This window comes from Acinonyx jubatus, chromosome B2 (assembly GCF_027475565.1).
Source record: "Acinonyx jubatus isolate Ajub_Pintada_27869175 chromosome B2, VMU_Ajub_asm_v1.0, whole genome shotgun sequence".
NCBI lineage: Eukaryota > Metazoa > Chordata > Mammalia > Carnivora > Felidae > Acinonyx > Acinonyx jubatus.
In genome coordinates this window covers 46104352-46127004 of record NC_069385.1, presented here as the reverse complement: position 1 = coordinate 46127004, position 22653 = coordinate 46104352, and the positions used below count along the sequence as shown (strand labels likewise).

The 22653-nt window shown below is 34.1% G+C and overlaps 1 protein-coding gene across 2 annotated transcripts in view; it reads left to right on the top strand.

The window, feature by feature from the left end:
* Positions 1-22364, top strand: part of KPNA5 (karyopherin subunit alpha 5) — a 40509-nt gene extending 18145 nt beyond the window's left edge. For both annotated transcript variants that reach the window (XM_015064679.3, XM_027057032.2), the window contains exons 8-14: positions 4683-4782; positions 10435-10598; positions 12684-12762; positions 14375-14500; positions 15096-15223; positions 18208-18386; positions 21468-22364. In XM_015064679.3, the coding sequence (XP_014920165.1) occupies positions 4683-4782; positions 10435-10598; positions 12684-12762; positions 14375-14500; positions 15096-15223; positions 18208-18386; positions 21468-21655 (964 nt within the window). In that variant the 3' untranslated portion in view covers positions 21656-22364. The remainder of the gene's footprint in view (positions 1-4682; positions 4783-10434; positions 10599-12683; positions 12763-14374; positions 14501-15095; positions 15224-18207; positions 18387-21467) is intronic.
* The last annotated feature ends 289 nt before the right edge of the window (positions 22365-22653 follow it).

The following is a 22653-nucleotide window of genomic DNA, read 5'->3' as shown; positions in this document are numbered from 1 at the left end:
CTTTTACTCTTTGATTATTTTGAAGGATAGTTTTACATGATATAGAATTCTTGCAGGATATAGAATTCTTAGTTGACAGCTTTTTTTTTTTTTCAGCAGATTAAATATAAATCTCATTGCCTTCTGTCCTCCATGGATTTTGATGAGAATTTAGCTGCTGGTCTTAATGAGGAGTTCCTAGTTAGACAAAACAAAGTCAAGCCCCCTGCATCAGTCCTGCAGGCAGCACTCACACAGATCAAAACGGACAGACACAATTTCTCGGAAACATGTCTCTTTAGCTCTATTTTTAGAACCAGGAACTCACAGTGGGAGCTCTAGCTTTCTTCTTCAAGACTGTTGCCAGGGAGTGCCTGGGTGGCTCAGTTGGCTCAGCTGAAACCTCTGACTTCAGCTCAGGTCATGATCTGTCGTTTTGTGGGTTTGAGCCCCACCTCAGGCTCTGTGCTGACAGCTTGCTCAGAGCCTGGAGGCTGCTCCGGATTCTGTCTCCCTTTCTCTCTGCCCCTCCCCTGCTCAACTCTGTCTCTGTCTCTCTCAAAAATAAATAAACATTTTAAAAAAAATGTAAAAAAGACTGCTGCCAGAGTGGGGAGGGAGTTGGGCAAGGGTAAATTATGCTGTTTAAAGCCCACCACATTTTAGCCCTTTCCTATTTAAAAGTTTTCCTTGTAAACTTTTGACTGTTTTCAAGAGTTCTTTTTTTTTAAATATGAAATTTATTGTCAAATTGGTTTCCATACAACACCCAGTGCTCATCCCAACAGGTGCCCTCCTCAATGCCCATCACCCACTTTCCCCTCCCTCCCACCCCCCATCAACCCTCAGTTTGTTCTCAGTTTTTAAGAGTCTCTTATGGTTTGCCTCCCTCCCTCTCTAACTTTTTTTTTCCCCTTCCCCTCCCCCATGGTCTTCTGTTAAGTTTCTCAGGATCCACATAAGAGTGAAAACATACGGTATCTGTCTTTCTCTGTATGACTTATTTCACTTAGCATAACACTCTCCAGTTGCATCCACATTGCTACAAAAGGCCAGATTTCATTCTTTCTCATTGCCAAGTAGTATTCCATTATATATGTAAACCATAATTTCTTTATCCATTCATCAGTTGATGGACATTTAGGCTCTTTCCATAATTTGGCTATTGTTGAGAGTGCTGCTGTAAACATTGGGGTACAAGTGCCCCTATGCATCAGCACTCCTGTAAATTCCCAGCAGTATCCCTTGGGTAAATTCCTAGCAGTCATAAGATAGATCTATTTTTAATTTTTGAGGAACATCCACACTGTTTCCAGAGTGGCTGCACCAGTTTTCATTCCCACCAACAGTGCAAGAGGGTTCCTGTTTCTCCGCATCCTCTCTAGCATCTATAGTCTCCTGATTTGTTCATTTTAGCCACTCTGACTGGCGTGAGGTGATATCTGAGTGTGGTTTTGATTTGTATTTCCCTGATGAGGAGTGACGTTGATCATCTTTTCATGTGCCTGTTGGCCATCTGGATGTCTTCTTTAGAGAAGTGTCTATTCATGTCTTCTGCCCATTTCTTCACTGGATTATTTGTTTTTCAGGTATGGAGTTTGGTGAGCTCTTTATAGATTTTTGGATACTAGTCCTTTGTCCGATATGTCATTTGCAAATATCTTTTCCCATTCTGTCAGTTGCCTTTTAGTTTTGTTGATTGTTTCCTTTGCAGTGCAGAAGCTTTTTATCTTCACGAGGTCCCAATAGTTCATTTTTGCTTTTAATTCCCTTGCCTTTGGAGATGTGTCAAGTAAGAAATTGCTGCGGCTGAGGTCAAAGAGGTTTTTTCCTGCTTTCTTCTCTAGGGTTTTGATGGTTTCCTGTCTCACATTCAGGTCCTTCATCCATTTTGAGCTTATTTTTGTAAATGGTGTAAGAAAGTGGTCTAGTTTCATTCGTCTGCATGTTGCTGTCCAGTTCTCCCAGCACCATTTGTTAAAGAGACTGTCTTTTTTCCATTGGATACTCTTTCCTGCTTTGTTAAACATTAGTTTGCCATACATTTGTGGGTCCAATTCTGGAGCCTCTACTCTATTCAATTGGTCTATGTGTCTGTTTTTGTGCCAGTACCATGCTGTCTTGGTGATTACAGCTTTGTAGTAGAGGCTAAAGTCTGTGATTGTGATGCTTCCTGCTTTGGTCTTCTTCAAAATTACTTTGGCTATTTGGGGCCTTTTGTGGTTCCATACAAATTTTAGGATTGCTTGTTCTAGCTTCGAGAAGAATGCTGGTGCAATTTTGATTGGGATTGCATTGAATGTGTAGATAGCTTTGGGTAGTATTGACATTTTGACAACATTTATTCCTCCAATCCATGAGCACAGAATGTTTTTCCCATGTCTTTATATCTTCTTTAATTTCCTTCATAAGCTTTCTATAGTTTTCAGCATACAAATCTTGTACATCTTTGGTTAGGTTTATTCCTAGGTATTTTATGCTTCTTGGTGCAATTGTGAATGGGATCAGTTTCTTTATTTGTCTTTCTGCTGCTTCATTATTACTGTATAAGAATGCAACTGATTTCTGTACATTAATTTTGTATCCTGCGACTTTGCTGAATTCATGTATCTGTTCTAGCAGACTTTTGGTGGAATCTGTTGGGTTTTCCACATACAGTATCATGTCACCTGCAAAAAGTGAAAGCTTGACTTCATCTTTGCCAATTTTGATGCCTTTGATTTCCTTTTGTTGTCTGATTGCTGATGCTAGCACTTCCAACACTATGTTTAACAACAGCAGTGAGAGTGGGCATCCCTGTCGTGTTCCTGATCTCAGGAGGAAGGCTCTCAGTTTTTCCCCATTGAGGATGATACTAGCTGTGGGCTTTTCATAAATGGCTTTTATGATGTTTAAGTGTGTTCCTCTTATCCTGACTTTCTCGAGGGTTTTTATTAAGAAAGGATGCTGAATTTTGTCAAAAGCTTTTCTGCCTCAATTGACAGGATCATATGGTTCTTATCTTATTAATGTGATGTATCACATTGATTGATTTACGAATGTTGAACCAGCCCTGCAGCCCAGGAATGAATCCCACTTGATCATGGTGAATAATTTTATGTGCTGTTGAATTCAATTTGCTAGTATCTTGTTGAGAATTTTTGCATCCATATTCATCAGGGATATTGGCTTATAGTTCTCTTTTTTTTCCTGGGTCTCTGTCTGGTTTGGGAATCAAAGTAATGCTGGCTTCATAGAATGAGTCTGGAAGTTTTCCTTCCCTTTCTATTTTTTGGAACAGTTTGAGAAGGATAGGTGTTATCTCTGCTTTAAATGTCTGGTAGAATTCCCCAGGGAAGCCATCTGGTCCTGGACTCTTATTTGTTGGGAGATTTTTAATAACTGATTCAATTTCCTCACTGGTTATGGGTCTATTCAAATTTTCTATTTCTTCCCGTTTGAGTTTTGGAAGTTTGTGGGTGCCTAGGAATTTGTCAATTTCTTCCAGGTTGTCCAGTTTGTTGGCATATAATTTTTCATAGTATTCCCTGATAATTGCTTGTATTTCTGAGGGATTGGTTGTAATAATTCCATTTTCATTCATGATTTTATCTATTTGGGTCATCTCCCTTTTCTTTTTGAGAAGCCTGGCTAGAGGTTTATCAATTTTGTTTATTTTTTCAAAAAACCAACTCTTGGTTTCATTGATCTGCTCTACAGTTTTTTTGGATTCTATATTGTTTATTTCTGCTCTGATCTTTATTATTTCTCTTCTTGTGCTGGGTTTGGAGTGTCTTTGCTGTTTTGCTTCTATTTCCTTTAGGTGTGCTGTTAGATTTTGTATTTGGGATTTCTTTTTTTTTTTTTTTAATGTTTATTTTGAGAGAGAGTGCTTGCAAATGGGGGAGGGGCAGAGAGGGAGAGAGAATCCCAAGCAGGCTCAGCACTGCAATGCCCACTAGGGGTTAGGCTTCATGTCACTGATTGTGAGATCATGACCTGAGCGGAAACCCCAAGAGTTGGATGCTTAAGTGACTTAGCCACCCAGGTGCCCCGTCTTCAAGAGTTCTGATAAAGTTGATTCTGACAAAGTTTGCAGATTTTTTTGTTGTTGTTTATATATTTTTTTCTAGCGGGGGACAAGCTGCAAAAGTTACCTTCTCTACCGTTTTTGCTCATGTCACTAGAGAATAGAGGTTTTTTTTTTTTAAACCTAGTTTCTGAATAGCTGTGGCAGGTTGCAGATCAAATATACTGAGAGACAATCTATTCAGAACCAAACATCTCTTCTCAGTAGCTGATCTGCATTTGATTTGACCCTGTGTACGTACCTTGCTTCCTAAAAGTATAATGTATTATTTTCATGGAAAAAAAAAAAAGTAATCTAATACTCTTTTTAAAGTATATAGAAATGAGTCAGTTTTCCATGACACCCTTTATTTTGACATGTTTTATGTCTTGTAAAAATCTATTGAGATCATAGATTCCAATTTTTAAAAGTAAAATGGTGATATATATTTTTATTTCTGGGGATATAATTATTTTTAAAATTCCCCTTTCCTAGTTTACCACTTGGGTTTGACTACCTTATGAAATATATTGCGAATTTTTATACTTTATGATACAAAATAGCTAAAGAGAAAAAATGAATGTAAAGTGACAATTTTCTTTTCTTTTCTTTCTTTCTTTCTTTCTTTTTTTTTTTTTTTTTTTTTTTTTGGCAGGTTATTAACAAATTCAAACAGACTAACAACAACCAGAAATGCTGTATGGGCCCTCTCAAATTTATGTAGAGGGAAAAACCCTCCTCCAAACTTTAGTAAGGTATGAATAAAATATACAAATTAAGGAATCTATCTATATAAATGTTTAAATCTCCTTATAATAGATTTTTAGAGATTGAAGGAAACATTATGCCTTTTTTTGGTAATTATTTTCTTTATTGACCAGACAATGTTGAGATATACAGTGGAAAAGAAGTTTCCCTTCTGCTCTTACTTTACCTCATGATTGCCCCTCAGCAACCATTGTCACTTTGTCACTTGATGTTTATGTACATTAATGTTGACTTTAGAAATCCACTAGTCTAGTTCTTTTCATTTATAGGAAATTGAAGCCCCTAAAAAGGTAAAGGTACTTCATCCAGGTCTACTCTTAGTTGTAAAATCTGAAAAGTAATTAGTCCATGGTGGCTTCTGCTTTCCCAGGTACTTTTTATCTGTTTAGAATATCTTTTTCCCCATCTCCTCATATTCTGCTAAAAGAGTAGATTATTAATAAATTCCCAATCTAGTTCTATTGTCTTACCAATAAGATGCTGTTAAAAAAATAGAATGTAGGTAAATTTCTGGGCTATCATTATACTTCTTCTGAATTTAGCATTAATTAAAGAGGAACAAGAGCTCAAAATCTGGTGTGGATTTAGTGATAATGTTTCTGGGGGCAAAAAATAATAAATTCCTTATTCAAAAATATGCATGAATTAGTATGCCTTCTCATTTATGCTTTAACCATTCCAGTTTTAAAAATGGATGATTTGGCCACATTTCATGTGAACTGCCAACACGACTTTAAAATCTCATTGGTACCATGATTCTGTTGATCTTTCTCCACACCCAATAGCATGTTAGGGGTTCAATCATAGTTCGTAGAATTCTTATACTACCATCTATGCTTATTCTATTCCATGTTTGTTGACAAGTGCATAATATGACTAAAGAGCTAGTTTAAAGCATTGTAAAGTATGCTAAAAGGAGGAACAAAATTATTATTTTAATCAGAAATTTGGTTTAATAGATACATATATTAGAAAAGTTTTGCATAAGTTGTACCACAGCTCCTCGAGGAACCATATAAAACATTATAAAACAATGTTGCAACAATGGCCTTATTCAGTATAAAAGGATTTTTTATAATTTTCACTTTAATAGTGAAAGAAGAAATGAGTATTTGGACTGTGTATAATACAAGGAAAAGAATATTATGTGGTACATAAGTACCCCTCAAACAGCCTTAAAAAAAAAACCTATATAAAAAAGGTGATTATTTGGCATGATCATTATAGAATTGGAAGGAAAGAAAATGTTCATATTTTATCTAAGGAGATGATAAGGATCCATTCAACTGATGGTGGTGAATCTTTCACCAGCTATTTATATGTTTAGACTTGCATGTAGAATTTGCTTGCTAATTATATTTATGGTTTTAGCAATCATAGTAATCTATTTTACCTCTTAAAAATGCTATTTTAATTGAGATTTTACTCCGTGAACTTTGGTTTATGCATTGCTTTTCATTTTAAATTTCTTTCTTTAAAATACATTACTTTTAAGCATTTGGGGTTTTGTTGCCTTCCTCTGCTTTTAAAATAGTGTGCATCTGTATGTGTATATTTTTAAATAATAATTATGAGATAGTTGTAAATATATAATTAGTTTAAAATGCCATGTTTGATTTTTCCTTTTTCCTTATTAGTAACAGTATTGGATTTTTTTTTTAAATATATATTTATTTATTTTTGAGAGAGAGAAGGAAAGAGAGTGCACAAATGAGATAGGGGCAGAGAGGGAGAGACAGAATCCCAAGCGGCTCAAACTCATGAACCATGAGATCATGACCTGAGCTTAAATCAAGAGTCAGCTGCTTAACCTACTGAGCCATCCAGGTGCCCCTTAAAATATATTTTATATGTATATATATGTGTATGTGCATATTTCCCATTTCATCTTATAATGTATTCAAAAAAACATGTATTCAAGAGTTGAGATTTAATAAAATTAGTAGTTTTTACTGTTTCTACAAGTTAATTCTTAAATGAAACTGGGTTTCTCTCCCCTTCTAAGTATGTGGAGGTAAAAAATTCAAAGATCAGTGGTACATTTTGGTACTACTGCCTTGATTTATACTGAAGTACTGATAGTTTTACCCACCATTGCTTTTGTAGCTTTAGTACAAATGTCAACAAAGTGAAAAAGACCCATTATGTGTTAGAATAATTATGAAAATGGTTTTGGCATTAAAGAGCCCCCTGAAAGTTTCAGGAATCCTCCAGGGGTCCATGGACCACACTTTGAGAACCATTGGCCTACAACTTAATGCTTAGTATCTGCTTAATATGTACCTAATTCCCTTTTCTTCCTTAAATGCTTGCTTATAAATCACCTTTTCCATGAGCTCTACTCTGATCACTGTATATAATAATGTAATCTGTCACTGCCTCCAGCCACTGACTTCCACATTTTAATCTAATTTTTTTCCTCAGCATCCTTTAACATAGTATGTGTTTTTAAAATTTTTTACATATATTAATTAAAAAAAATCTTCCATTAAAATATAAACTCCTTAGAGTTAGGAATCTTTGTCTCTGCTTGTTTACTTATATATCCCAAGCTTACAGTGTAATTCATGTTAAAAGGGCTTAAGACTTTTGTTGCGTACATTTTCTGTGATTTTTCTATGAGAGATTTTTCCTGTATCATTGACTTTTTTTGAAATTTTTATTTTTACAATCATTTTATATTTTCAAGATTTGTTTTGTTTTGTTTTCTGCTCATTTTTATATAGACTTCTTCTATAAGCTTCTTTTATGGACCTAGCAAATTATGCATCTGTGAGGATTTACAGTTTTTTTGAGCTTTTCTTTTTTCTGGTGTCTCTGTTTTTTTGTATGTTTTTGTTTTGTTTATGGTTTGTTTGTCTTAGTCTCATTTTTACTGGGGGATCTCCTCATTTAACTGGTGGTCTTGGGTACTCTGAACATACTTAGGAAGCAGGCAGTAAAAGCTAAATGGAAAATGGGTAGATAGGTGGGTGTTTAGACTCATCATTTCATGGACTTCATTACAGAGTAATTGGACAGCAAAACCATGTTTTCTCTGAGGAACTCCAAATTTCAGTATGCTTTCTGAGATCATACTGTCTCCAGAGACGATTTTCCAGTCTCCTGCTGGAAAGTAAATAGATTGGGTTGAGGTGTGGTATATAGATAATACTACTGGAGATGTGAGAATTGGGTATTGGAAGAGGGCTAGAGGATTTCTTCAGTCAGTATATAAACTTTTACTCTGGAATTTCTGATCCTGTGCTTTATTTCAACCTTGTCTATGCCTGATACCCCAAAGTTCAGTTTCTGTAGTTCACTTTTTGTTGTTCAGCTTCTCCTTAAAATAAGCGTTTAGTCTTTGGTAGGATTGAGAATATTAGACACCTACCTATATGGTAGGGACCCAGAGTCTAACCTGTTTCCCATTTAGATTTTTAAGCTCTTTCTGTTTTAACACTGTTCCTCTTCTGTGTTTTCTGTGATACCTGGTACCTCTGATTCTTGAGATCTTTGGGATGATAGTTGGATGATAAATTAGCTTTCTTTTTCTTCTTTTTTTTTCAAGCTTCCTTCTTATTGGTAGCTACCTCTCCAGGCATTGAGGTGCCACCTTTCCCTCCTCATTTATAATCGTGTCCCCAATATATTACGGGCAGGATTACAGATGTCCACTGCACTCCTCAGAGATCGAATTTGTATTTCTCTTTCTTCTTTTCCTTGTTCTGAGAAGACAGTGAATCAGAAATATTTTTATTTTGCTTCCTTTAAAAATATGTAGTACTTCACTGTTTTTTAAGTCAGTACAAAGATATGGATTAGCTATGCTGAATTTTTTAACTCAAAAATTTGTATTTGCTTTAAAAATAATTTACACATTTCTCTGTTCAAGGAAGAGAAGGTGGTTGGCAAGGGTGAAGGCATGATTGTTCAGGAAGGATCCAGTTGTGCAGATTTGTTTTACTAACTTACAAACACATCTATTTTGTAAAGAAACTATTTCTTGTTCCGGGGCCCTAGGGTCATCCTTATAGGAGACGGCCCAGCAGAGAACATGGATAAGTATTTTTAGAAGTTATAGTTTATGTCCTGGCAGTCTTTAAAATTGAGGTAAAGAGAAAATTCATCTAAAATACTAGAGCATGAGGAGCATCTGGGTGGCTCAGTTGGTTAAGCGTTTGACTTCGGCTTAGGTCATGATCTCACGGTCCATGAGTTCCAGCTCCGTGTCTCGGGCTCTGTGCTGACAACTGGAGCCTGGAGCCTGCTTCGGATTTTGTGTCTCCCTCTCTCTCTGTCTTTCCCCTGCTCTCTCTCTCTCTCTCTCTCTCAAAAAATAAGTAAACATTTAAAAAAATTTTTTTAAATAAAAATAAAATACTAAGCATGAAAAAGCTATCATTACTCTTTTTTGTAGCATATCTAAATTTAGCATACAGCCCTTTTCTGAGATAGAAGGGATACTTTAGGATGCTGATAAAAAAAAAGAAAAACAAGTTCAAGGACGCCTGGGTGGCTCAGTTGGTTAAGTGTCTGACTCTTGATTTCAGCTCGGGTCATGATCTCACGGTTCATGAGTTTGAGCCCTGCGTCGGGGCTCCGCCGTGACAGCCTGGAGCCTGCTTAGGATTCTGTCTCCCTCTCTCTGCCCCGCCTCTGTGTGTGTGTTTATGTGTGTGTGTACATGCATGCTCTCTCTCTCTTTCTCCCTCAAAAATAAACAAACATTAAAAAAAAAAAACTTTAAGGAATATAGAATCAATACTGATCATGGCAATAAAAAGAGCCAACCAACATCTCAGTCTCAGTGCTTACTATATGCCAGCACTATTCTAAGATGCTATGTGCATTCTTATAATTTAACAGGACTGTGTTATTCCTGTTTTATAAATGAAGAAAATGGGTTTCAGAGATGTTAGGTAATTTGCCCATGGTCACACAGCTAATGAATCTAGGTCTGTCTGACCTAAGAAAGGAAAGATCATAAATTTATCTAATTCAGCCTTTGTTTCACAGAATTGGAAACTGAGTTTCAGAGATGAAGTGATGTGCTCATTGCACAGCTAATTAGTTGGAATATTAATGCTAGAAGGCTTAAGTCTCTGGTGTGTGTGTGTGTGTGTGTGTGTGTGTGTGTGTGTGTTGAAGATTCAGGGTTTCATTACATTAAGAAGTAGAGTTTAGTAGTGACTTCCATTTAAAAACCTTTCAGATTTCTTTTTGTATTTTCTACACCTTTAATCCTCAACTGTTATTAGGTTTATTTCCAATAATGTATATATGAGTAGGCTGAGATTCATTTATGTTGTATCATATTCCATGATTATTATATTAGACACTTTTAACATTTTTACTTCCCTCTGTTTTGATATGCCTTTTTTGGGTGTGTATGTGTATGATTTAAACATAGAGCATCTCAAATATGTATTTCATTACCCTAAAAAGCTTTAAATTACCACATATCTTATTTAAGATTAATTGGAAATAATTATATGTTCATATATCTGATCATAATTTTAAAATAATAGAATGTGTTAATTTTGCTGGTACTTTTTTGTATTATTAAATTTTTGTTTTAAAATGAGTTTCTGCATTTGCCTAAGGAAACTTGGTCTTAGAGAAAATTGTTAAATATTGGCTCTTTTCTTTTCTTCCAGGTTTCACCTTGCTTAAATGTCTTGTCACGATTATTGTTTAGCAGTGACCCAGATGTATTAGCAGATGTGTGCTGGGCCCTTTCTTATCTCTCTGATGGACCCAATGATAAAATTCAAGCAGTCATTGATTCTGGAGTCTGTCGAAGATTGGTGGAACTTTTGATGTAACTATAATTTATGATAAATAATTGTATGATTATGTATTAAGTCTAGCAGTTAGAATAATGGCCTTGTAAATATCTCAAGAGTCACCATCTTCAGGAAGGATTAAAAAGCCATCAACCTCACTTTTCAGAACAGCTATAATGCTGAAAAGCTATAATGCTTAAATTTGCATCTCATATCCTCTAGTTGGAACTAATCATTTCATTAATATATTTCATTAATTTTAATCTCTTAATGAGTGGGAGGGATTTAATTCAGCAGGTATATATGGAATTCCTATTGCCTCTAGTGTTGTACAAGATATTGTTAATGAAGTATAGAACACAGTACTTGTTCTTACAGAACCTGTAATCTAGTTAATTGTTCATTACAATAGCTAACTTATGTAAAAGTCCATGTAATGAAAACATTTAGTATTTCACTTGTGTTAGTATTTCTCTTGCTGGGCTGTTATTGCTACCTTCTTTAAAAAGAATATATTTTCTATAAAAGAAGTTAAAAACTTGTAAGACAACTTGTTTTAAAAAGATAGTTTCTTGGAGTGGCTGGGTGGCTCAGTTGGTTGAGCATCTGACTCTTGATTTCAGCTCTGATCATTATCCCAGGGTTGTGGGATCAAGCCCTTTGTTGGGCACTGTGCTGAGTTTGGAGCCTGCTTAGGATTCTTTCTCTCTCTTCCTCTGCCCCTCCCCTGCTTCCTCTCTTGCTCTAAAAAAAAAAAATATATATATATATATATATATATATACACATTATATATATATTATATATTATATTATTATATATGTATATATATAATTTTCAAGATGGTTTCTGTATCCTTTTTTTAAAAAAAGATTTACTATATTCCTTCCTTTTGTCAAAAAAACAAACAAGGCAGACAGTACAAAGTGGAGAGGTCTGATAAGGGGTTGTGGCTCCAGTCTGAGGACAGCATCTAATGGGGGTGTCAGGGCTCAAGCTTGAGGGTGGCACCCATTAGACCAGAAGAGCAGGCAGGCTGGAGCAAGGTTTGGAGCCAACAAATGGTGGATAACAGCCTAGCCAGATCAGAAGATTGGTCATGTGTGGGGAGATTATGATAAAAGAAGCCAGTTTCTTATTCTAAGAGAATGGAAATACAAATATGGAAGGGAGGAAAGCCAGAATAATCTTGTGGTATTAGATTAGAACTGGAGACTTGAATGTGAACTCATGGCTTTTAACATAAAGAGATAGATGTAGAAATAAATGTGTGTGTGTGTGTGTGTGTGTGTGTGTGTGTGTGTGTGTGTTTATCCTCTTAAAGAGCCTGAGAGTAGAGATACATCTATATTAAAAAGCTGAACACATGAAATCTTGGTTTTTACTACTCTTCATTAACAAGAACCAAACTAACGTATTGAATAAAATAGGAGTCCATGAGTCCATACTAAAAGAAGTAGGTAGATCAATAGATAAGGTAGAAAAGACATACAGTTGAAATAATGGTATTAGAAAATCATCATTGGCAACAATATGATTAATAATTAAAACAATACACATCAAGAAATGGTGAAAGTAGTGGTAAAAGTGGGATAAGGAATGGGATTTTACATAGTATAAAAGTATATCCTCTCCAAAATAGTAATTATAAAGGGAAAAACAGTAATGTTAAAGAGGAGAAATCTGACAAACATCATCCTAATTGACTGGAGTTCTGCACCACTATTGTAGAAAAAACAGGTGTCAGATGCTATACTATGTAATGAAAAGACTATAGCATTTGTGATGTCCCAGCTAAAAGTAGGTGATTTGTGTCTTAATCATGAGGATACATTGGAGGAAAAACAGATAACTGGCTTATGATCATCAAAAATGTCAAGATCATAAAGAAAAAAATAGGAACTTTTTTGTATTGAAAGAGACTAGAGACATGACAGCTGGGTGTAATACATAATCCTGGATTAGATTCTTTATTACAAAGGTGTTACTGGGGTAACTAGTGAAACTTGAATGGGATTTCTGGGTAAAGAGTATACAGGTATTTTTGTACTATTTTTGCATTTTTTGGGTAAATTTTAACTCTCATATATCATGTAAGTTGGTATTTTTATTATTTTTAGGCACAATGATTATAAAGTTGTATCACCTGCATTAAGAGCAGTTGGTAATATTGTGACTGGTGATGATATTCAAACACAGGTGAGTTCAGACTTTAACATAAATTGTTAACATAATGGATTTTAAGAAATTTACCTAGTTTCATACTACTTGGTTACATATTAATCAAGACTTTAGCATTGCCACAACTATATAGACATCTACAATGTAATGGTAATAAGCATATTCTTGGTAATAAGTGATTAACCTCAAATACCTCTGTGTGAAAGCACTATCCTAGATATATATTGATGTAAAGAAGTATAAGATAGAAGGTAGGCTCTTGAGGGATTTATGATAAAATTGAGGAGAAAATACATATTAAAACAAAGTAAATTGCCCAAGTTTAGTATATGTTTGATGAGAGCTGATTGATCAGTAAATGCGATAAAAATTTTAAGAAGAGATCACTGTGCTGAGAAATCTTTGTAGATTCCATAACGGAGTTGTAATTAAACTGTATTTTAAAGATGGAGAAGAATTTAAGTAAACCAGAAGAGATTTATATGACCATAGGTACAGAAGTAGATATGTGAGTTGTGTTTAAGAGACAATAAGGTTGACTGGAAGAGGAACTATCAGGGAGAGAGTGATTGATTATAAACAGGTTAGAAGGGGATTGGTTAGAAATGGGAGGGCCTTTTTTAGTAGATTGAAGATCTAGATTATGAGAATGGAAGGAAACATTTCCCGGATTAGTAACTACATGTGTCTGTGTCTGTCTGTCTTTTGGAGAATGGTGACATACCAAAAAAAAAGGTGTGATGTCAAGATTACATCTGGGGCAGTCTTTTTTGAAGATAGGAACTTAAACTCTGTAACACATTCAGTTCTCCTTTGCCACCATTAAATAAATTTTATTCTAATTTACATATTGTCTTTCAGTTTTAATTTATTCAAGTCCTATTTAGGTACTTACACATTAGTTATTAAATAGGCAATGCTTAGTAATTGATAGTTTCTAATTTGAAATAGCTCTTTAAATGAGAATGCCCTTTTAAACATATACTCTTCAGCAGAATTTTCATATACTGCTTCATGCATTTTTCACCAAGTAAATTTAATGCAAATCATTGTGGGTATTTTGAAAATAGGAACACAATTATGCCATGGAATTAAAGAGACAAAGCAGAACATACTATTTTATAAAAGAGAAGTGGAATAAATATTTTAATGAAAAAAAATTACCTTATTGTATACATTGAGGTTTTTTACATTTATAGAATCAGGTACTTTTGACCTGTTTGATTTTTTTTTTCCATCATTTCATTCGGTAAAACTAGGGGTCGGATACTGGCCAGTCACTAAATCTCTCTTCAAATTGTTGTATCAGTTGAACTCTTGAGTGTATTCCTAAACTTGAAGGGCACACCTCTGAATGTACTGCTAATTCGCATTTTGGTGGTTTGACAAGGGCACTTTCTGCACCTGCATTAGACCAGATTTGGCAAAGAGGGAGAATAGAAGATAGCAAAAACCTAAGTTTTACTTTGAAAGGGATCCCTTTTTTCCCAATTTAGTTTTTCAGAGTGGTTTTTATATTTCTAAATTAAATCATTAGTATATTTTTGTGTGGATTTTTTTCATTTGTTTTGTTTTTTTTGTTATTGTTTTTGTCATAAAACTTTGTTTCCATTTCTGATTTTTGTTTTAGGTAATTTTGAATTGCTCTGCATTACCGTGTCTCTTACACTTGTTGAGTAGCCCAAAGGAATCAATCAGAAAAGAAGCCTGCTGGACTGTTTCTAATATCACTGCTGGAAATAGAGCTCAGATTCAGGTAAATACCTTTCAGATCTAAGAAAACAGCAAGATTTCATAAGTCAGTGTGGACAAAAGTCAGCATTTTACCAGTGATTTTTTTTTTCAGTGAGTTACTTAAAAAGATCTTGAAAAGTATTTTAAAGAACATAGCCTTTTTTCCTCTAAAATAATAACATTAATTTGTAGGAGTCTAGTGAGGAATTGTGTGTGTGTGTGTGTGTGTGTGTGTGTGTGTGTGTGCGCGTGTATAAAATTGCCCACAGTGCTGGACACATACAGCTACTCTTTAAAAAGGATGGATTTATATTAGTTTTAAATAGGTAGTGATCTTCCTTTCTAAGCTTTTAAGTAGTGATTTATTAGGATCTTACCAAGCTTCTTGAGTCAAAAATTATCCATTTTGATAAATTATCCACCTTGTACTTCATCATATTTAAAATTAATATTCTGTTAATATATTCTCCAATCATGAAAGTTTGTTGAAAGATTAGAAAGATTATCAGAGGTATTTCCAAAAAGCCTGATGTTTTAAAACCAATGAGTCTCTCCACTTACTAATATGTTTAAAACAGTATTTGCATTGATTATGCTGTATCATTTTTCCTCCTCAGGCTGTTATAGATGCAAATATTTTTCCTGTTTTGATTGAGATTCTTCAGAAAGCAGAGTTTCGCACCAGAAAAGAAGCAGCTTGGGCTATAACTAATGCAACATCAGGAGGCACTCCAGAACAAGTAAGGTATGATAAAAATTTTTTTGATATTTTTTAAAATGTCAATAGAACTAAATGAAGTACTAAATACATTTTATTTGTTGATGAAACTAAAACATTATTTCTAAATCAGTTAGTAAGCATTTTAATGTGAAATGAAAACATTTGTTATATTAGGTATATTCATTCACAGGTTTTTCTTTTTTCATTAAAGGATAATAACACCATTCTCTTTGACAGACTGTATTTAAAAAAATCAGAGATTAAAAATCTGAAAAAGGACAGTCTATATTAATTTGCAAATTTTTTTAGACCATTGAAGTCACATACATGTAACTTTATTATATAGAAATGGCTAATGAATTTGAGCATCCCTTATCTAAAACACATTGAAATAGACATTTGTTTGTATAGTAATGTTCTCCTAACTGGTTATTAGCCTTATCTATGGATGGTGTCTTTTATTTTTCATTACTAGTATTCTTTCTTTCTTTTTTATGATAACTTTTTGAATCTAAGCCTTTTATTGTTTATTTACTTGTTTATTTTACTAACAACATAAATAGGTACTGTGGGCTTTGAAGTCAGGATGCTTTCAAATCCTGTTCCCTCAGTAAAAGTTGCATGACCTTGACAAAGTCATTTTACCTGTTTAATCCACAGTTTCTTAATTTTTTTTTAATTTAATTATTCATTTTGAGAGAGACAGCAAGCAGGGGACAGGCAGAGAGAGAGAGAGAGAGAGAGAGAGAGAGAGAGAGAGAGGATCCCAAGTAGGCTCTGCACTGTCAGCTTGGAGCCCAACATGGATGGGGCTGAATCCCACGAACTGTGAGATCATGACCTAAGCCAAAACCAAGAGTCACACACTTAACTGACTGAGCCACCTAAGCACCCCAGTTTCTTCATTTTTTAAATGAATTTGATTAACAGATAGTACTTATGGTAGTATCTTGATAATTAAATGTAATTCATACATTTAAATGCTTAACATGGTGCTTAAACAGTAAATTCTCTACTAAGATTAGCTGCTGTTATCATTATTATGTGTAATCATCACAGCTTTTACGATCAGAATTCTTGAGTTTCTTTTTGTCTTGTGCATTTCCCCCATAGCAAGGTTCTACTTTGCACTTGTCTAAAAGCTAACTTCCTACAGAATCTTCTTGTTCTCTGGATTTGTCTGGAAACTCAGGACTTTTTAGGTTTCTTGAAGTGCCTGTTTAGGAAGTATTTTCTAATTAGTATTTGATTTATTTCTTAATTTATAAAAGAAGAAGTCAGTCTACTAGCTACTTTACAAATCACTGAGAAGGTTTTGTCTATTATTGCCTACACTTGTACTATATCTTGCTGTCTTAGATTTATATTTCTACATGTTGACAACATCTCTCCTTATTTTCCATTCTACTTGTTTCATTACATTTCCATTTCATTATGTTATGAATATAAGCAGTAATAAAACAAGATCTTTCCTTTGTTCTAGCTTGCATTTTTTATATACTAATATTATTTTTATGTGCTTTGGGTACCAAAGTTTCTTTGTTCACCTATAAATAGTTGTGTTTTTTCAGTTTATATTCATTATTATGTCGTCCATATGTAATTACTTAGATTTATTAGTGTGAATCAAGTGTCCAAACCAAGGTGATTATTTTTCTAACCATTTTCACCATTTCATTAATTCTACATATATGGGAAGAGATCTTAGATTAATTTCAGCATGCATACCACAATATTTATTGAATATCTGATATTGCCAGTTGTGCTACATCATTTCAGTTATTGAGTGTCAGGAGTATATCAGATACTTTCATGTATTTTATGTCCTTTACCTTCATACCTCTATGAGATATTCATTCAACAAATACATTGATCAATTTTAGTATGGTATATGGCAAGTGAGTGCTCTAGTGAAGGTATATACTTTTTTAAAAAAAGAGAGTGGGGGGGTGCCTGGGTGGCTCACTCGGTTAAGCGGCCGACTTCGGCTTAGGTCATGATCTCGCAGTCCGTGAGTTCAAGCCCCGCGTTGGGCTGTGTACTGACAGCTCAGAGCCTGGAGCCTGTTTCCGATTCTGTGTCTCCCTCTCTCTGACCCTCCCCCGTTCATGCTCTGTCTCTCTCTGTCTCAAAAATAAATAAAACGTTTAAAAAAAAAAAGAGTGGAAACTAACTTTATTGAATTCTTAACTGTATTTTTACAGCAACACTCTGAGCTTGGTACTGTTATTATCCCCATTTAAAGATGGGGAAACTGAGGCACAGAGCAGTCACTCAAAGTCACATAACTAATAAGGAGTGGATTTGGCCCTTGAAGTCATGCATTCTGGCTTCTGCACATGCTTTTTTCCTTTATGCTTAGTGGATGTTTTGCCAAGTGAATAAATCAGTTACTTTATTTTATAGAGAATGGAAAAGAGCTAATAAAAACTAGAAAAGGACAAAGTATTAAAAAATGAGTGGAATAACTTTTGTGAATATTATATGTTAAAATTATTCACAACAGAGCCTGTTTTGCTCCTAGAAGCCTTCTGTGCTTCTGAAACACAGGAGATACCTTAGAACATCAGCTACAATTGTTTTTGTGGGAAATTTGATTTAAATGTCCCTCTTTCCTCTCCATTTCTGCATACTCCCATGCGACCCTGATATGTGTACATAGGCTCACCTTTAAAAAAAGAAAAAAAAGCACCTTGAAGCCACTATTCTTAGTATTCATATTGCCATGCAAAAACAGACCCAAGTACCAACTTGCTTATGTGTATCTTTTTGTAATATTTGTAATATCATTTATGGCTAATTATGTTAAATGAGAATAGGAGAGTAAAAAGTTTCAGGTTCCTATGTAGATGAATATTTAAATGTTTTCATGTTTGAGTTTATATATGAGTACTTTTCTTAATTGTTTATGTAACATTTCACTAAAGAATATTTTCCTATCATTGTTGTAAATATTTAAGTCTTTTTAAATTTTTTTTCCTCTACTTTTTTTTTTAATTACTCTGAAGGTATTTGGTAGCCTTAGGTTGCATTAAACCCCTTTGTGACCTATTGACTGTTATGGATTCTAAAATAGTCCAAGTGGCTTTAAATGGACTTGAAAATATTCTACGTCTTGGAGAACAAGAATCTAAGCAAAATGGAATAGGCATTAATCCATACTGTGCTCTCATTGAAGAAGCATATGGTAAGCAGTCAGTTCAAAATTTATCATTATAGTCAATTCTTTTTGTTTTTAATTGCTGTTTAACGTTATGTTGGTTTTAGGTATACAAAATAATGATTCAATATTTGTATATGCTACAAAATGATTACCATAGTAAGTCTAGTTACCAACCATTATTGTACATAGGTATAAAGATTTTTTCTTGTGATGAGCACTTTTAAGATTTACTCTCTTAGCAACTTAATAAATATGTAATAAAATATTCTTAACTGTATAGTCCCCATACTGTACACTATATCCCCATGACTTATTTATAACTGGAAGTTTGTACCTTTTGACCTCCTTCATACCTATTTTGCCAACTTCTTCATGGGCAACCACCAGTTTGTTCTCTGCCTCTAGGAGCTTGGCATTTGTTTTTGTATTTTTGGATTTGACATATAAGTGAGATCACATGGTATTCGTTTTTCTTTGTGTGACTTATTTTATTTAGCATAATGCCCTTAAGGTCCATCCGTATCGCACATGGCAAGATTTCATTCTTTTTATGGCTGAATAATATTTTATTATATACATGTATACCACAATTTTTTAATTCCTCTTCCATCAGTAAATACTTAGGTTGTTTATATATCTAGGCCACTGTAAATAGTGCTGCAGTGAACATGGGTGTCTTTTCTAGTTAGTGTTTTTGTTTTCTTTGGATAAATACCCAGAAAAGGAATTGCTAAATTATATGGTGGTTTTTTTTTTTTTTTGAGTAGTTTAATTTTTTGAAAACCCTCTACACGGTTAACCATAGTGGCTGCATCAGCTTACATTCCTACCAGCAATGCACCAGGGTCCTGTTTTCTTCACATCAGTGCTTGTTATTTCTAGTCTTTGAGAACTGATTCTAACAGATGTGAGGTGATATTTCATTGCAGTTTTTATTTATGTTTCCTTGATGATTAGTGAGGTTGAGCACCTTTTCAACCTGTTGGATATCTGTGTTCTTTGGAAAAATATCTATTCAGATCCTCTGCCTGTTTTTTAACCAGATGGTTTGTTTTTGGTGTTGAGTTTTATGAGTTATTTATATATTTTGGGTATTAACTCCTTAAAGTATATGATTTGTAAATATTTTCTCCTATTCTGTAGGTTGTCTTTTCATTTTGTTGATGGCTTCCTTTGCTGTACGCAAGGAAGAGTAACCTTGCGTTTTAGTTTGATGTAACCTCACGTGTTTATTTTGACTTTTGTTGCCATTGCTTTTGGTGTTAAATCCAAAAATTGCCAAGACCGATATCAAAGAGTTTATCAGCTGTGTTTTCTTTTGGGAGTTTTAGAATTTCAGATCTTACATTCAAGTAATCCATTCAGGGTTTGTTTTAGTGTGTGGTATAAGATAGTGGCCCAGTTTCATTCTTTTGTATGTAGCTGTCCAGTTTTCCCAGCACCATTTTATTTATGTTTATTTATTTTTGAGAGAGAGAGAGAGAGAGAAAGAGTACAGGGGAGGGCAGAGGAAGGAGACACAGAATCTGAAACAGGCTCCAAGCTGTCAGCACAAAGCCTGATATGGGGCTTGAACCCACAAACTGTGAGATCATGACCTAGCCGAAGTTGGTCACTTAACCCACTGAGCCACCCAGGCGACCCCCCAGCACCGTTTTTTTGAAGAGATTATTATTTCCCATTGTATGTTACATTCTTTGCTCCTTTGTTGTAATCTGATTGATGTTATATGTGGGTTTCTTACTGGGCTCTCTATTATGTTCCATTGATCTGTTTTTATGCAACTAAGTTTTGATTATTATAGCTTTGTCATATAGTTTGAAATCCAGGAGTATAATGCCTCCAGCTTTGTTGTTTTTAAGATTGCATCTGGCTATTTGGGGTTTTATGTGGTTCAGTACAAATTTTAGGATTGTTTGTTCTATTTCTGTGAAAAGTACCATTGGAATTTTGATATGGATGGTATTGAATCTGTAGATTGCTTTGGATAGTGTGGACATTTTAACAGTACTAATTCTTCCAACCCATGAGCACAGAATATCTTTCCATTGATTTGTGTCGTCTTCGGTTTCTTTCATTATAGTTTTCAGTGCACAGGTCTTTTACCTCCTTGGTTAAATGTATTCCTAGGAATTTTATTCATTTTGATGCACTTGTAAATGGGATTATTTTTTAAATTTCACTTTCTAATGGTTTGTTATTAGTTTATAGACATGTAGTAGATTTTTGCACTGTTTTTGTATCCTCCTACTTTACTGAATTCATTGATTAGTTTTAACTATTTTTTTGGTGGAGTCTTTAGGATTTTCTATTATAAAACCATGTCATCTGCAAATGATGATAGTTTTACTTCTTCCTTTTTGAATTAGATGCCTTTAATTTCTTTTCATTGCATAATTGCTCTGGCTAGTACTTCCAATACTATCCTGTAATAATACAATTGAAGAGGTTCATCTGTAATCAAATGAAAAGATTTTCAGTATCACTGAGACTTGTGTGTAGATTGTTTTTCTTGGAAGCAATGAAATGAAGTGCTATAGATTCTGCTTATCTTGTAAAAATAGACATTTTCAGTTTCACTTATAGGTTGTACTTTTGGTAAATTATATAATAGATGTGCTGGATTTGCAAATAGCATTCATTCCATATTGGTGTCTTCTGGTTCATTCTCTGAGATAATGTGTGTGTGTTAGTTTGCTCACCTTTTGGTGTGTTTTTGTTTTGATGCTTTCCATTTTTGTGCCTTTTATTTAGCATAATTACTTTGGAAAGGACCTGTGGACTTACATAATCTAAAACTGTCATTTTAAAATTGAGACACTAAATTACAAAGGAACCAAACTATTTGGGCAAAATCACACAGCTAGCAGAGTGAAGACTGATGTTTTTACCCCCAGGCCTGTGCTGCTTCCTCATACCGCACTGCCTCATGCTCTCATTCTTAAAGTTTAAGGCATAAATGGTGTTAGCTATGAGTATATGCAAAAATTAGATAAAAATAACAGCCCATTGCTAGTGAACTGACAGATGCTGTGGATTCATTATTTCAGTTCAAATTTATGTTGAAACCTGTGTAACAATTTTCTATATATATGTATATAATAGGTCTGGATAAAATTGAATTTCTGCAAAGCCATGAAAATCAGGAAATTTACCAAAAGGCTTTTGATCTGATTGAACATTACTTTGGTGTAGAAGAAGATGATCCCAGCATTGTACCTCAGGTGGATGAAAATGAACAACAGTTCGTGTTTCAGCAGCAGGAAGCACCAATGGAAGGGTTTCAACTTTAACTTGGTGGGGGAAAAATTAATGGCTAAAAAGGGTAGTTTCAGATATCTCTTCTTTGTTACAGTGTCAGTAGGAATGTTTGGTGTGTTTTTACTTAGAACAGAAAAGAAAAAGTTGATGCACTTTTAAAAAGCAAAACAAAAGTTTCCATTCGGATGCAATCTTTTGTTATAGTTTTGTTTTTATTTTGGTGTACCTGTATTTGTGTTTCTGTTGTTTTATCTATTTTTTGTATCTACTTGTGAACAATTAAATACATATAAAATTATTTAATAACTTAAGCTTGAAAAGGAGAACTTTGGTAAAGTATTACATAATGGTTCTGAATTTTTTCTAGCATCTTGGAAACTGCGCATTAGCAGTTTTGCGTTAGCAGAATTGCATTCTGGCAGTAAGTCTGACATGCCCAATCTATTAAATCTACCTCTATCTTGAAGCAAAAACAAAAAAGCTTCAGAAGCATGAAATAGTGTAAAAGCTAAATTAGAATGTGAAAATATCTGTTACCTTAAATTATAAATCACTGTGCTGTAGGTTATACTTTGCAAAAAAAAAAAAAAAGTTACAACAAAAAACCTGTAAAATTTGTTTATAAAACATAGAAGTATTGTACTGATAATCAATTAAAATGTGGCAATTGTGAAGAGAAAAGCTGTTCTTCATGTTGAACACATTACAATGATTACACAACATTTAAATATTTGTTTTTAACATACAAATGCTATTAATATTATTATATTTTGTATTTTGACCAAATATGCTACCATTTTTGAAATAGTGTTTTATTATTTTTTCACTCTTCATTTTAAAAAGCATCATGATACAGATGCCATCATGAATCTAAAGTAGTGCTGCATAGCAAAATAATACTGTAATTCTTTCTCTGATTTTTCAGAGCAGTAATTGAAAAGTTTCACTTTCTGTGTAATAATAAACTTGGGTACTTGAATGGCAAAATTATCCTGAAGAAATCACCTTGTTATGTGTTAAATTTTATTAC